The sequence below is a fragment of the Erpetoichthys calabaricus genome, chromosome 14 (assembly GCF_900747795.2).
Source record: "Erpetoichthys calabaricus chromosome 14, fErpCal1.3, whole genome shotgun sequence".
In the NCBI taxonomy this organism is placed as follows: Eukaryota; Metazoa; Chordata; class Cladistia; order Polypteriformes; family Polypteridae; genus Erpetoichthys; species Erpetoichthys calabaricus.
This window is the reverse complement of record NC_041407.2, coordinates 10,100,355-10,117,196: the sequence shown is the minus strand read 5'-3', so window position 1 is coordinate 10,117,196 and position 16,842 is coordinate 10,100,355. Positions and strand designations below refer to the sequence as shown.

At 40.7% G+C, this 16,842-nt stretch overlaps 1 protein-coding gene across 1 annotated transcript in view; it reads left to right on the top strand.

Moving 5' to 3' along the window:
• Nucleotides 1–16,842, top strand: part of LOC114665409 (WD repeat-containing protein on Y chromosome) — a 76,063-nt gene that overhangs the window by 11,050 nt on the left and 48,171 nt on the right. Inside the window, exons 3-8 of the mRNA XM_028819962.2 lie at nt 2,993–3,248; nt 3,409–3,555; nt 7,851–7,973; nt 8,058–8,229; nt 15,893–15,939; nt 16,629–16,766. Coding sequence (XP_028675795.2) covers nt 2,993–3,248; nt 3,409–3,555; nt 7,851–7,973; nt 8,058–8,229; nt 15,893–15,939; nt 16,629–16,766 — 883 coding nt within the window. The remainder of the gene's footprint in view (nt 1–2,992; nt 3,249–3,408; nt 3,556–7,850; nt 7,974–8,057; nt 8,230–15,892; nt 15,940–16,628; nt 16,767–16,842) is intronic.

The window sequence follows — 16,842 nt, the reverse complement described above, 5'->3', positions numbered from 1 at the left end:
CTAGCATTGTTTTATATAGTGCCTTTATTGACAGCTGAATACCTGTTCATCTTATTCTATTGAAATGAGGCTAATCATTCTGAGGAGTTGGATGAAGGAGAACATGCAAATTCTACACAGAATCCCCTGAAATTGAACCATGAAATTGCATTAAAATGGCAGTACTATCCACTGAGCCATCCCGCTGCTGCTGCAGTTACTCCCTAGCTAATTATAAATCTGCTTGTGATTGTCCTCTGTGCATCAATGAACAGCACAATTATTCAGCTAACAGACTCCCCTACTCAGCCCCACACGAATAGAACTGAAGTCCTAAAACGCATAACACTACACTTGGTAGGAAAACGTCAAGGATGGAATAAAAAGTGGCTGGACATCATTTTTAGCTTGTAGTAATCTGTTTAAAGTATACTGGTTATTTTTGTTCCAGAATGATCTGTAGGGATTAACTTCAATTTGCTTTGAGCTCAGCTCATTTAAATAAATAGAGAAAAAAAATAACAACGAAAGCATAAATTGTAGCCTTAGGGTGATTGATCTTATTGTCCATGTATGAAGAAGTCAAAGTTACACACTCAGGAGGGTTGATTTTCACTTTCAGAAGAATTTGATGATTTTGTCGAGATGAGATGATGCTCTTCACAGAGACAGCATCAGCACTAAAGCTGCTAGCACAAATCAGCTCATGTCCTCAACACCCGATTTCAGCATTGTTCTTCAGCACTGCAAGGCTGACGTGAACAGGACGGTGGCCTTATTGGACAAACTGACAATAATCTTGAAAAGGAAAGACTGGAAAGATTTGGACTTTTACTCTTTAGTTTTTGTTCTGCATATCTGCTATGGCAAGCCGTAAATATTTAAGGTTGTGGGAAGTGTACAAAGAGGAGACACCAGTCTCTGTGTTATGGTAAGCACTGTCTTTTGAGTTTGCCGTCTTCACTCTGGTGGGCACCCACATAGCATTATTTTATTTCCCTCTCACCACTGTCTGCTTCTGTCACTTTAACAGCTGCTTTATTTCACTGTTTCATTTGCTCCTAAACAGTCAACCCAGACTGATGCTTATTCGATAATGCTGATTGTTTTTGTAAGTCGCTTTGGATAAAAGTGTCTGCTAATTAAGAAGATGTGTGCGGTTTTTTGCACTTTCCTCATCTGTGAGGGACACAGTGGTTAGCACTGCTGCCTAACAGATCCAGCGTTCTGGGATCGATCGCTCCGCCTGGTTATTATCTGTCTGGAGATTTCAAGTTCTCCCTGTGTCTATCTGGATGTTCTTCCTAAATCCTAAAGTTATTCAGCATTCCAAATGTGCCCTGTTACCATGAGTTTGATAAGGTTATGTTCTTAAACCGAGGGAGTGCCTTGTTTTTAAAATGATTACAGCATGCAGGGATCTTAAACTGTTCTGACATTTGTTTTTTTTTCCCATTTGCTCCAGCCGTGCTCATTTAAGTATATTGTCATGGGGTTTGCCTTCCTCAGGTGGAGGTCATGGAGTGTAGTTTGTCTTGAAGACAAAGTGTTGCTGGTTCAAATTCTGCCTCTGTCTGTTATAACCTGAGCAAGTTGCTTTACCTGCCACTGCTATAAACTATAGAAGTGAGTATCTGTAGTCTAGCTCTGTGGTACACGGACTAAGGCATTGGACCTTCAAGCCTTCACTGCTCACCCTGAGCAGGACATGTAACTCAACTACAAACAAACTAAAGGAAACAATTATCCTGTATGCTAATTTTGTAAGTTGGTAAAGATAAAGGCTTCAACCAGATTCATTATAATAAATAGTAAAAGCGCTGTATCTGTAATGCATTTTGGGATGGTCCACACTTTAGAAAGGAAATACATAAAATAAAGCTTGTTTCTGGGATTAAAGAGTGCAAGGTGTCAGACCAAGGAAAGGACAATGTGAATATTTCATGGCTAGGTGAAATAATTAGGACCCCAGAATGGCATGCATATGGGTAACCTACAAAGGATACAACACAATTCACGGGCCTCAAGTTGACAGTTCAAAGAAGCAGACGATAATAAAGTGCAATCTAAAAGACCTAAAATGCACCATAAATAAAGCAGAGTCTACAAAGCACTGGCTGGGGAGTAACGTCAAATGAATGCCTACAGTGGAGGTGCAAGGAGGTTGAGGTGCTGACCATACGTAGGCTGGCACATAAAATGGAAAACTGGGAAAAAACTGATTATGACAACTAAGTTGAGTTGCTATAAACATTTTAACAATATGCTTAATTATACTGACGAGGGTCTACTACTTATTTAATATTTGCAAACAGTTGGATAAGCGGGATAAGAAGGTGGATGGATAACAGCTGACACCACGATTACAATGGTTGCCATGGGCATCCTTTATTCCATAGATCCGAGGAAGACCTGCCAGATGAGTAGCCTGAGTTCACTACTACAGATGCTAACAAGTGCTTGAACTTAGAAAGGGGGAGATCATTTGCATAACATGGATAAAACACATCATTCTGCAGTCCATTTTTACATCCTATACCTTGTATGGATAGGAAATACACCAAAAAATCTGGATTGCCAAAGGTTTTTGCAGTTTCCTACCCCTTGAAGGGCATTTATGTGTATTTTGGGACATTAAAGGTCAGTCCCCATTTTGGGCTTGTGCAGGCCAGAGCCTGCCTGTTTATTTTGTGGCCAGGCTGCCTGGGGTGAGGTCTGTCACTAGGTAGGTCAGTGAAGGTCCTGGCCTGGTCTGTAGGTCTTTTGCAGGACTATTGCCCTTTTTGATATTTTGTGTGTGGGGCCAACATAAAATCTCCAGATAATCTAACATGCACATCTTAGAAATGAAGGAAGGAAACAAGCTTGGGAACCTCACAAAGACACAATAAAAACATGCAAATCCCAAAGATGGTTGAACTGAGATTCTTGGGCACTAGTACTTAACCACAATGTCACCCTGTCCAGTATTATGAAAGAGAAACATTTCAGAGTCTGACTTCACTTGCTGCAGGTTTGACCAGGAGCAGAATGTCCGTCTGGAGGAGGAGCTGCAGCTCAGTCATCTGCGTCGGCTTGAAGAAGTCTTCTCTAGTTATGTACCTTTGGGGGACAAGGCCATGGATGAGAATGGGGGAAGAACAAACGGCAGAAAACCAGGACCACCACGCCAGCCTGGCTGCATGACGCTGGCAGAGTTCCAGGAAACCCTCACCAGCCTGGTGGGCTCAGAAAAGTGGGCTGACCAGATGGAGCTGCTTTTTAACAAGGTGGGCAAACCTGAGGTGAGGAGGTATCAGTGAGTGTTCAGACGAGCCTGTCTCTCAGCTTCCCTTTTCTTCATCCTTCACCCAGTGTGGTGTACATGCCTAAGATATTCAAAATTATCAACATAGCTCATCTGGCTGTGACAATTCCTTTAATTTCCAGGTGGACACTTCATGTGATGGCTATGTGGACTGGGATGAATTCTGCACTTACATGCTGATGCGGTACAAGGAGAAAGACTACGTGAATAACGGACAGGACACCACTTTTACATCACAGCCGCTGATTAAACACTGCCTGCACAACAAGGTACCAGATGGTTATTGGCCATTAGGCCTTTTAGGAACGTGGCTGGCATCTTTTTAGTTACCAACTGGCTAAACTAAAAACTCCTGCTCTATTTAGCATGGCCTACAGTGCCTTCCATCCTTGGCATTTCAGTATAGAGGTTTGCAGTTCATATGAACTTCACCATTTCTGCCTGTTTTAGTGAATGTCATGCAGTATACGCTTATTTAGCATGTCAGATGGGGTGAGCAGATCTTAACACTGCTGCGTCTAGAGATCTGTGTTTAAATCCTGGCTCAAACATTACCTGTGAGAAACTTGCATGTTCTCACTTTGCCTAGGTGGGGTTTTCCTCCCACATCTAAATGAATGCCTGATAGGTTAGTTTCTAATGTTTAAATTGCCCCCATTTTGATTGACTGCGGCTGTGTGTGTGTGTGTGTGTGTGTGTGTGTGTGTGTGTGTGTGTGTGTGTGTGTGGGTGTGTATGCTGTGAGAGAGACTGGGAGCAGGTCCAGGGTTAGTTTCTGCCTTGCAACCAGTGCTGCCAGGGTAGGCTCCTGCGCCCACAACTGTGGACTACATTGTGGCTCTGAAAATGAAAATGAAGTGGGACTGATCAGCAGGAAAATGTGCTTTATAAAATAATTTTTTATGAAATGTTTTAAAATATAATTAATTAAATATATATTCGGACATCACTCTTCTGTTACTGTCAAAATGCCTGCTGTTAAGCTAATGGCTGAGTCTAAATAAAGTTGTGTGGGCATGTGTGCAAATATGCCCAATGATAGAGTGGCACCCTCTACAGGCATAATGTGTAAAATATATGACAAAATAGATCCTAGTGTAACTTAATATAATCGAACTTGAGACTCATCAGGGCAGCATCTGGCACAAGGCAAGAATCAATCCTGGGCAGAATGCCCGTTTATCAGAAGGCTAACTTACAGACACTATTACAATTTAGAGGGTAATGGGGAGTAAAACTGGAGTACTCTGAGAAAACCCAAGAGAGAACATGCAGACTTCACAGAGACTGTGACTAGGCATAGGATTTGGGCCCAGAACTCTGCATTTATGAAGCACTGGTGCTCTGCCCCAAATGAATCACCAAGGCAATGCTTACTTTATATAGGACCCTTCACACAGCACAATGGCCTGTGCAAAGCCAATTGCAATACAAGATTTGTCAAACATGAAGTTAAAAAAGTAAATCTTTATCCATCCATCCATTATCCAACCTGCTATATCCTAACTACAGGGTCACGGGGGTCTGCTGGAGCCAATCCCAGCCAACACAGGGCGCAAGGCAGGAAACAAACCCCGGGCAGGGCCCCAGCCCACCGCAGGGCACACACACACACACACACACCAAGCACACACTAGGGACAATTTAGGATCACCAATGCACCTAACCTGCATGTGTTTGGACTGTGGGAGGAAACCGGAGTACCCGGAGGAAACCCACCCAGACACGGGGAGAACATGTAAACTCCACGCAGGGAGGACCCGGGAAGCAAACCCGGGTCTCCTAACTGCGAGGCAGCAGCACTACCCACCGCGCCACTATGCCGCCCAGTAAATCTTTATTTTAAAATTTATTTTGTAAGGTGATATGGAGGTATCAGAGGTTACTATTACTATTTCACAGTTGCAGGGCACTACATTCAGTGTCTGGCTTGCTCGCTGCTACATTTCCATTTTCCCTGTTCACATGTTGGTTCACTCTGAGAAGTTTACTTTCACGCCACATACCAAAGACGTGTGTGTGACACTTCTTGCCAAGAGGAAATTCAATCAGTGCCATCATTAGTTTACAGCAGGGGCATCAAATACAATTTTACTGAGGGCCAAAAATAACACTTTGTATACCCAATGCTGACGGTAAAATATCAACATACAACTACCGCCACTTTACCAGCGTTGTTCTTGGACACTGCAGCAGGTTATGAACTCTACAGGCAGCCACAGGACAGGAAATCAGTACTGAGAAATACTGTAGAATTACATTAGGGCATAAAGCAGACTGAGAATGGCAGCCTGAACACAATTCAAGAATCTTTATCTAAAGCAAAGTATATCTGTGTGTCACAATCGGTTGTAAATGCGCTGGAGATGTTTTAAGCCATTCAGAAATAGTCAAATTGTAGATTACACTGCAAAAAAATGCACACAAGAAAAGTAGACAAAAAAAAAACTTTAAATGGGAGTTGTTTTGCTTTTATCTAGCAAAATAACAATCTGCCAATAGAGTATGCAAAATTTACTTGACAAAATTTCTTAAAGCAAGCTAAATAATCATACATACAATTTTTTTGATAAGTCACTAATTCCTAAAATAAGGAAAAGAAGATGTAATATCATGATATAAATACTTTTCACTTGCTTAGATTTCATTTTTTGCAGTATAGCAGTCACATTTAACACCAGTGGAAATGCTAATTCAGTTTCTACCCACATAGAATAATCAAGCTGCCAAAAAGGACAAAAGAATCGTGTAGGGCAGTGGAAGCAGTTGGGTAAACTGCGGAAGGTGGCCTGCCCTGACACCTGTGCAGCTTTAAACAAGTGAGTGGAGTGACAGCAGCCAGGGTACTAAAGATCTGCTATTCATCTGCAGCCATTTCCCAATTTTTAACCCTAAGTGTTCTCTACAGGCTGCTATTTTCTGTGCAACCAAATTATCTAATAATATAATATGTTAGTTTGTAACAAATCTGCCCGCCACACCAAAACGGGTTGATCATTACCACTAACCTGTCCTATTTTAAGGCAGATGATAAAAAGGCTAGGCCAATATCGCACCATGCAGTGCACCACCGTACACACCTTTTTAAAATGTCCAGTTCAAACCTGATGACTGAGCATTTACACTACAAGAGAGAAAAAAAAATAGCTAGTGGTCAATACCTATAAATACTGAGAAATATATCACAGAAAAAACAGGAGGATAAAAGAACAATAACAATCCCTTTCATCCGACACCCCCCAACCCAAAAATAACCCTTATACATGCCGATACAAAAAATATATATACAGCAAGAATATCCCTCCCCCACAGTTCCCCTTCCGAAGCTCACATGTAAGTCCAAAGGTCCAGCCCCTGTTGGCAGCAGGTGAAAGGAAGACAATAACTAGATATCGACACCAAGCGGTGAAAGTCTTAACTGTAAAAAGCTATACAGCCCTTCTGTGCCATGATAAAGAACAACAAAGTCTTCGTGAAGCTTACCCGAGTCTGTGGGACATAGCGGAACACCCAATTCACAAATCAAAATAGAATCACAGACTTCCACCTAGCAGTCAGGTCTTTAGAAGCTCCAGGACCTCTTCTCATGGCCCAGGCAGATGCTGATCTGCTTCATTCGATTGTCCCCGTCTTCTTCTTGTCTGTTCTCTCTCCTTTTAAAATGGCGCACTTTATGCAAATTGCTCCCAGAAAACAAAAAAGGGAACCCGATGTCCCACCTTCTGGGGCACTGCTGTCAATCCCAGTCTGTAAGACAATCTACACAAAACCCGAAAGACAGCAGAAAAACACACGACTTTTGCTTATGTGGCAGCGCTACAAGTTTCCCCAGGTCCTGAAGACATTGGCATAAGCAACTCTGCCCACCACTAGAGTTGAGGTTCACCCTAAAACAGTACCATCAACCAGGTGTGGCGAAAACAGCAGATTCATTGTGGTGCCCGTCTGGCAGAATTTCATTCTGTTGTTTATCCTTAAGCATTCCTGTAGACTTTTCAAACAGCTTATACATAAATTATACATGGAAATAATCTACCTATGAAATGCACACTAAAGGGGTTCTTTGAGATAACTAATGGTCATCACAGTCCATATGTAACATGTTTTAAAAATGCCCCCTTCAATTTGACACTCCTGCTTTACTGTATCATGTTAAATATGAAAACTAATCAGTACAATAAATACAAAACAAAAAATGGAGAACTTTTTGGAGTATAATCTGGAGAACAGATTATACAAGGAGTTTGCGCCTTGATATATCCTATGATGGACTGGCATTCCGTCTAGGTGGATGGGGCAGAATATGAAGAAAAAAGTAACAGTGTGAGGAGAAGGGTAAGAGAACAGCAGTCTGTACAGCTAGATAGCACTCTGCCTGTTTAGTTATTTCCCTTTGCTTATTTTGTATGGTATGCACTTCATACTTATCCTTCTTTCTTGCTGTTTTCCAAAAATCCCAATGTTTTTGGTATTTGGGGTTGAGAAAAGGCTCAAGGGCGCCCTCTTTTGCCCACAACAAATAGATGCTACATACGTCACATAATTATTTCTCTCCACTTTGTAGCAAGAAGTGACAACACGGATGCTCGCAGTTCCCTCTCCTTCTCCACTTCGGTTTGTGAGTGTCAGTAAAGAAGGCATCCTCACCATTTGGGACTGCAACCTGCAAATTCAGAAGTCGTGTGATGTAAGCAGCTTCTCATTTTTGATTATTTTTTTTTATTTCATTCTGTGTTGCCCTCCTTAAATGCTCTTAAATCTTTTATGGCAGGTTTGCTCCAAGGCCGCTGATTCACAAACAGGCAGAAGAAGGTTTAAAACGTGGGCCACCGATGCTGTCTACATGGCCAACGTTCACAAAATTGCAGTGGCAACGACAAGCCGGGATATTCATTTCTTCGACATTTCCACCTCCAACTGTTTTGAAGAGTTCCACTTATTTGGTAGGAGTCGGAGCAGGCATTGCTTTCTGAACCTGGGGCGTCCAAGTCAATGGCTAGTTTATCTGAGGCTGTGGAGTGGACGCCAGCGTTCAAAATCAAAGGGAGGCAGGTTTTTGGGAAATGTTAACAGATACAAAATAATTTAAACTTTAAGTTTGGTCCAATGCTCCAGTTTCCAATGATGAATGGATACATAGAGTGCAAGGAGCTATACTGAGATATCAGGATAGTGGTAGCGATTTTTATGAACTTTCTGCCATACAGAATGTAAAACACAAAACTCTAGAAAGATAGAAAAAAAAGAGGAGGCAGTCTGTCATGGATAGTCCAGATCAATGGATACTTTAAATCACACACGGATAAACAGAATATATAGAGATACTGTATGTTAAGCTGTCGTAGCTGTGGTAGAAATGTTTATGAAATCATTGTTGCACAATGTATAAAACAAAATAGAGTGAGAAAGAAGGAGATCACCAATCATTTCGAGATCAATGGCTACTTAAACTGAAATACGGATTCACTGATATGCAGAATGCAAAGAGCTACATATAATACAATGCCATAGCAGTGGGAGAGGGCTTTGTGACTATGCAGTAAAGTAGGTTGGCGTTTGTCACAGACGGTCCAGGTCAATGGCTATTCTAACTGACACATAGACTTACAATGCAAAGAGCTATATTAAGATGTCACAATGGTGGTAGACTTTTATAAAGAGTTCACTGGTGTACAGTGTATTAAACATAAGAGACTGAGGAAGGAGGAGGCCATCCATCTTGGACAGTCCACATCAGTGGTTAATGTGACTGATATACAGGCATATTGATGCATAAAATGCAAGGTGCTATACTGAAATGTCATTAAAGTTGTAGAAAGTTTTGTCAATTTACTATTGTGTAGTGTTAAAACATAAGACATTGAGGAAGTACGAAGCCATCCATAATGAAGTGTCCAGATCAATGGCTACTTTTAAAACTCAAACTGATATACAGAATATAAGAAGCTACATTGAGATGTCATGACTATGTGAGAAATCTTTATGAATTAATTGCTGTACTGCGTATAATACAAAAGACACTGAGAAAATAGGAGGCTATCTGCCATGGAGAGTCCAGATCAATGGTACAAATCAATTGGACAGTGGGGGTTGAAAAACCTATTCAGAGATCCTTTTTGTGAATTTTCATTTAAGGTTAACAAAATGGTTGAAACTGGCAATTAAGTCCAGCGTTCTTCTTACCAGTGTGTACTGAGAATGCCAGCCTGGTCACCGTCTGTTTGGACTCAGCATGTTCTCCCAGTATCCAAATGGGTTTTCATGCCAAATTGCAAACGTATTTAATTTAGGCTAATTGGTTATTCCAAATTTGGGTCTGGGTCTGGATGTGTGCACAAGTGGGCACTGCGATGGATTGGCCTGCTGTCCTGGGTTAGCTCCTGCCTAGTTTCTTGTGTTTTTTACTTCTAAAGATGGGGCACTGGCAGCTGACATTTAGGCTGACCGTTTTCATTATATATAGCATCTTTTCACCTTGAACACTATTCAAGTCACTATGTTTACATTATTGCCATTTCTATAGTTAGAAGTGCCAGGTGACATGACTTAAGTCAATGATGGGGACCAAACTGGCAATTTAGGCTCTGATGTAGCCACTAGGAGGCAGGCTTCTTACAACACTCTTTATTTATATAGTGTTTTTCCATTTTTATAAAGCACAATTGTTCCCATTTAGCTAGGGCACCTGCACCTAGGGTGACTCCCTGAGCAGTCATTGCTGGAAACTGATCCTTGTTGTTTTTGTACAGCACCTTTCCATGCTGATCACTATCTTAAATCATATGAAAAGTAAAGTTGGGTTTATTTTCTTGTCTCTAGAATGTGAGCACCGGGAGGTAAGATGATTCATTTCATGTCACCAGTTGGAGCTGAACTGACATGAATTTAGCCACTAGGGGGCCATATTTGGCAGATGTAGACTGCCATTCCACTTAAGCTCACCTTGCAGATTGAGAGAGAAAAACTGGAGCGCCTGAAGAAAATTCCATCGAGCACACAGAGAGCATGTAAACTGCAGGATTTAAACCCAGGACTCTGCAAACATTAAGCACTATGCCATCTGGTGTTGTCACACAGTATGCAATTAATTTTATTTTAATAGTACCTTTCTTTTGAGCACACCATTCCCAAAATTATTTACAGCTACAGTACAACTCCATCCATATTTGTTTGACTACAGCGTGGACAGGTAAAATGACTCCCAAAGAAGGATGAAGATGGATTTAATATAGCATCCTTCTGTGAACACTTTTCATGTCACTTTAAAATACAGTATTACTATTTCGACTTTTGCTGTCTGCCTGGGTGGCAAACTGACTTACTCAGAGCCATGTATGGAGTCAGTGGTGAGGGTTTAACTGGCAATCTCAGGATTTAAACTCCAGTGCCTAAATCATTAATCTGCAGTCAAAAAACTTTACTTTATATATTGCCTTTTTGGTAAGCATGAAATTAATTTACAAATACAGTACACCTGCCTCCATATTTCTTCAGGTGGAGCACTGGCAGGTAATGTGACTCACCCAGGCCCACGCAGAGAGTCAGTAGTGATCTTCATTTTTATTCAGCCACATTATGGGGGCAGAGCGCTTTTTTCTGATTTCCAGATCAATGACTTCATTCCTAAGATATTGCTGTAACTATAACAAATGTGCTTTAATATAGTGCCTTTGCAATGTGCACATCGCCCTAGAGTGATTGACAGGAACAGCACAGTAATTTCTGTATTTGTAACGGAAGATGTGAAGTGACTTGCTTGGTGTTACACAGTGATTCACTTGTGGGTATTGACTCATCACCTGAAGTACTGATGGATTACATTATCTATGACAAAGTTTACTTTATATAGTGCCTTTACATTGCATAAATTATTCCAAAGTGCTTTATGGGTGAGGCTCAATTATTTTAATATTTCTAAACTAAAAAAAATCTTGATTCAACAGTCCAAAGCCTTAGCCTGTATATGATTGCTTTTGTTTAATATTGTGCCTTAACATAGAGTGTTCCATTCTAAAGTCCTATACAAGTATTTTTATATTATTAACGTTGGAGAACTGGCAGCTGAAGTGACCCTTTGTGAGACAATGGAGAGAAAAGCCAAGCAAAATGACACCTTTTATTGGGTAACTAAAAAGATTACAATATGCAAGCTTTTGAGGCAACTCAGGCCCCTTCTTGCCTGAAGAAGGGGCCTGAGGCAAGAAGGGGCCTGAGTTGCCTCAAAAGCTTGCATATTGTAATCTTTTTAGTTAGCCAATAAAAGGTGTCATTTTGCTTGGCTTTTCTCTACATTCATAATGGCTAACACGGTACAACACCCTAGTACTACTGAGACAATGGAGGAAAACTGAACTGGCAATGAGCCACTAGAGGGCGACCTTGTTACAAAGGCTGACCAGTTAGACGCTAGGCGCTCTTTGGAACTTAAACCCCACCATGGAACCTCTTTTAAAGCTCAGCTCAGGAGTGCAATTTCAGGGACAGTATGTTTTGTTTTAGACTTGGAAGGTTAGTTGGAAAATTCAGACACAAAATATCAAATATGAGAGACTGCTCTTGATCCCAAAAGCCAGCGTGAAGTAGATGAAGTTTAAAAGTAGACATAAATAAGATCCAGTTCTTTAAAACACAACTGGGAAACAAAGCAAGGGTCACTCACTAATTGACATGGAGCTCGAAGGGATGGACCATTAAAGGTCTTGGTTGATGGTTTAGGAGGCCAGTTTTCTGATTTAGAGCTCATAAAAGGGGACTGTTAAGCTACCATATAATTCAGGGATTGGCCACAGGTAAATGTTATCTAATACAGTAATCCCTCCTCCATCGCGGGGGTTGCGTTCCAGAGCCACCCGCGAAATAAGAAAATCCGCGAAGTAGAAACCATATGTTTATATGGTTATTTTTATATTGTCATGCTTGGGTCACAGATTTGCGCAGAAACACAGGAGGTTGTAGAGAGACAGGAACGTTATTCAAACACTGCAAACAAACATTTGTCTCTTTTTCAAAAGTTTAAACTGTGCTCCATGACAAGACAGAGATCACAGTTCCGTCTCACAATTAAAAGAATGCAAACATATCTTCCTCTTCAAAGGAGTGTGTCAGGAGCAGATCATGTCACAGAGATAGAGAAAAGCAAACAAATCAATGTTTGGCTTTTAAGTATGTGAAGCACCGCGGCACAAAACTGTTGAAGGCGGCAGCTCACACCCCCTCCGTCAGGAGCAGACAGAGAGAGAGAGAGAGAGAGATAGAGAGATAGATAGAGAGATAGATAGATAGAGAGATAGATAGAGAGATAGATAGATAGATAGATAGATAGATAGATAGATAGATAGATAGGATAGATAGATAGATAGGATAGATAGGATAGATAGGATAGATAGGATAGATAGAGAGACAGAGTTTGTTTTTCAAGCAAAAATCAATACGTGCCCTTTGAGCTTTTAAGTATGCGAAGCACTGTGCAGCATGTCGTTTCAGGAAGCAGCTGCACAAAAGATAGCAACGTGAAGATAATCTTTCAGCATTTTTAGACGAGCGTCCATATCGTCTAGGTGTGCGAACAGCCCCCCTGCTCAATCCCCCTACGTCAGGATCAGAGAAAGTCAGCACGAGAGAGAGAGAGAAGAGTAAGCAATCTAGCTTCTCAGCCATCTGCCAATAGCGTCCCTTGTATGAAATCAACTGGGCAAACCAACTGAGGAAGCATGTACCAGAAATTAAAAGACCCATTGTCCGCAGAAATCCGCGAACCAGCAAAAAATCTGCGATATATATTTAAATATGCTTACATATAAAATCCGAGATGGAGTGAAGCCGCGAAAGGCGAAGCGCGATATAGCGAGGGATTACTGTAGTAGTTGGAGTTTGCTGCCAACTACTAAAATAATTTTGAAAGTCAGAAAATGTAAAATTTGGTAAGCTTGTCAAGGTTAACGGATCAGTTACATTGCGAATTTTGTTTATGCAGAATTCACCTAGCAAATTGATAACTTCCCCCAAATAAATTAGAATCATGGCATACCACTGTTACAGTTGAGATCATGCTTGAAACTGGATTGGGACCCCCTCTCTGCTCTTTGCTTGAATATTATTGTACTGCAGGACTCTAGATCTGAGTCTCCGATTGAAATGTTACTGTATCACTGCACTTGAAGTTTCATGGAGGAGTCATCTAGAAGAACCTTTTCTTAAGTGTATCATGGTGCCCAAAGTTTCATGGTGGAAGCCAGCTAGCCCCCTCCTCCCACTATTGAATCAAACATTATTATGCTATAGTTCCACCAGTAATTTGGTTCCACTTCAAGCACTCAGTTGAGGGTCATAGAGGCAGTATCCAGAGCAAAGATGGAGTGCCTGACCAACACAGGGTATACACAACTCATGACCACCATCATATGGGACTCACTCAGCAGCTAGAGCATCAAAGAAAAACACACAGAAATGGGGAGAACATGCAGTCTCCACACAAGCTTGAACTTGAAAACAGGACGCTCGATCAACAGGGCAACAGCACTAACGAGTGCATCGCCCATGATATAATGCAGTATAACACAACAAACTTCAGCCCTCCTAATCTATTTCAAGGCAGGTGTTATATTATTTTTTTTTTTGGTTTTAAGCAAGGTTCATGATTATTTAATAGTTTTGGCACTCAACGACTACAAAAATAGTATTTACATTTGTTTACGAGACATTTTGAGAAAACTGGAAAAAAATGCTGCCATTTCAGAACATTGGGGTGGGAGTTTCCATGATGATGTTGCTCAGAATGATCCAGGAAGTGCCGCAAATGTGGTGTCTCCGGAATGACCATATAAATGTTTGTGCAGACATTTCTGGATCACCCGAGTTTGTAAATCCTTGTTTTTGCATGCAAATCCTTTGGTGATATGCTTCCTGACTTTAGAACTTCGCTCGTGTTATTAGGTACCTCAAATTTTGGTTAGTGATTTAAACTTGTTGATGAATTGGCCCGACTTTTGGTTTTGATTTTGACTCATTCTCGGACTATGTTTCAGCACCTGGTGTTTATCATTAAGAAACCTCCTTGTCTTGTTCCGAGTTAGTACAGCAGGTGTGCCAGTCCATTGTTGGGCCCACTCACTCACGCACACACACCGTATCTGTAATCAGCAGTCAGTTTAACATGCATTTGCTTGGAGTGTGATAGGAAAACCAGAGCACATAGAGACATGAAAAGAACTTGCAAACCCCACACAGATTATGAGCACGAACTGAAATCATGAAGATCATAGACATTAGCAGATACGGAATCCTGTGCCATTTTCCTGGAAAAATATGAATATTGCTTTCCCTATTATTATATAAAATATTCTGGTTTGCCCTATAAAAGGGTTCAATATAATTAGTGCTGGGAGGTATACCGGTTCATATCGAAAACCATTCTTTATTTTTGTTATGATATGTATTTTTCTTATACTGCAATACCGGTTTAAATAGCCTAAACAACGTTCAGAACGTGGCGCAGCAGGAAACTGTTTAAGGGGGGACTTTTTTCACTGCTACACCGCTAAACACGCATGCAACGGAGTACATGCATTAATGGAGGTATTGAGCGGTGAAAATTGACAGAGAACATTCTGAAACTGTATCTGTAACAGACGATAAAGTTGAACATGATGACACACAACTACTTTTGGCGTAAAAAGGAGCCATGTCTGTTGTCTGGAGATTTTGGTTTTAATAGGTCGGATGTGGGCCAAACAACTATTTACTGCAAATGCTGTTGAGCTAAAGTTGTCGCTGGAGTTGGTAACACGAGCAATTTGCTGCACCACCTTAGCCGCAAACATGCTTTGGAGTACCATGAATGTATGGAACTAAGGTTGGCACCCTCCACGTCCTCAGGTAAAGCTGAAAATGCTAGAGGACACTCGAGTCAGACATCACTTGTAGACACATTTGCTAGAGGACTGCCTACGACAAAAAAAAGCAAGCGGAGGATCAAGATAACCAACGCCATTACAATCCATATAGCTAACGTGTCAGTGGACAGAGATTGTTAACATTAACAGAAAGTGTAGTTGGTTTACAAAAAATACTTACTCTTTATTCCTTTTCTAAGACATGTACAGTGCAATACAACTTTTGACAAGCACCTCTGAATATTTTACTAAGTCTAAATGCCTCTTTGGATGGTTGAAAATATGTTGTCAAAATTATAGTTTTAAGTTGTCTGCAAAATTTGTTCAATAAAATGGTTCTATATTTTGACTGCAACTGTTATGCAATGTGATTCCTTCTCTTCATTAGTGCCACCCCCTTGAAAACTGTCACTTTATGGGGCCTTGCAAACCTGTATTAATACTTATGTGCACATTAAATTGTTTTTTTGTACAATGTACAATTCTCATGACAGTGGAATAGGTTATTCTTAGCCAGTCTACTGCAGTAATTGCAGTGGAAAATGTGGTTAACATCCACTCATGCATGGGGAAAAAAATACCGTTGAATACCGTGAAACTGGTATAATTTTGAAAAATACCGTGATATAGAATTTGGGTCATACCGCCCAGCCCTAAATATAATAATTTTTTTCTAATAATGAGCAAAAACTAATTCTGTCCTATTTTTTCACAGCTCTTACTAATGTGCCAACCTGCTTGTTTTACTGGTGCAAGCCAAAGGTAAGCATCAAATTTAATATTCTTTTAAATATCAAAAACTTGGACCTGCTCCCTGTTTAAATAAATCCATCCACCAGACAGGAGGAAATTCAGACACATTCTGTCAGCAGCACACCTTTCTAGGCCAGTGGCTCTCAGGGTCAGTCCTGGGCCACTTTCATGCCAGTGAACATCTTCTTTTGGATGGTCTTCTACCCTAACAACAGAAAATTGGGTATATTAAATATTTACAGCAAACAGCAGGAATTTGTGTGTCTTAGACGGGTAAGAATTATTATTATTATTCTTGCTTTTTAGAATTCTTTGTTCTCTTTTAATGCCCCGAGTCTCTGGTTATTTATGCCATTACTTAGTTATAACCACACAAGGGGCTAACACTGAAGTAGCTGCTTCCCGTCATTTGTGCCACTCATCATTAATTGCCAGCATTCAGACACAAGAATGACAACAAACTCCACAGAGAAACGAATTAAAAATGTAAAATAAAATGTACTACTATACTTTCCCAAATACAGAATAAGAGAAACAAGAAAGGTCAGCTAATTAAACAATGAGGTCAATTTGATGTAAAAATTACTGACTGATTGCATTTTTGTTGATTTTATATGCATTTATATGGATTTTTATTTATGTCTGCCTTTTTACTTTTGGATTTTTAAACAGTGAGGAACTTTTCTTTTTTTGACCAGGCCCCAGAAAGTTGTTCCTTACTTCTATGGGGAGATGATGCTGGCAATGTGAACCTGATGTGGTTTCTGCGCCCACTTGTCGGCATGTTTGAAAAGCCCTTTACAGAAGAGGAAGGACCTCAGAAGGTCTTCATGCAGGTAAAGGCTGCCAGTATCGCCTTCTTTCCAGGCTCTCTCAAAACCCAGTACATTCCCAGTGTGTCAAAGTTGCTTC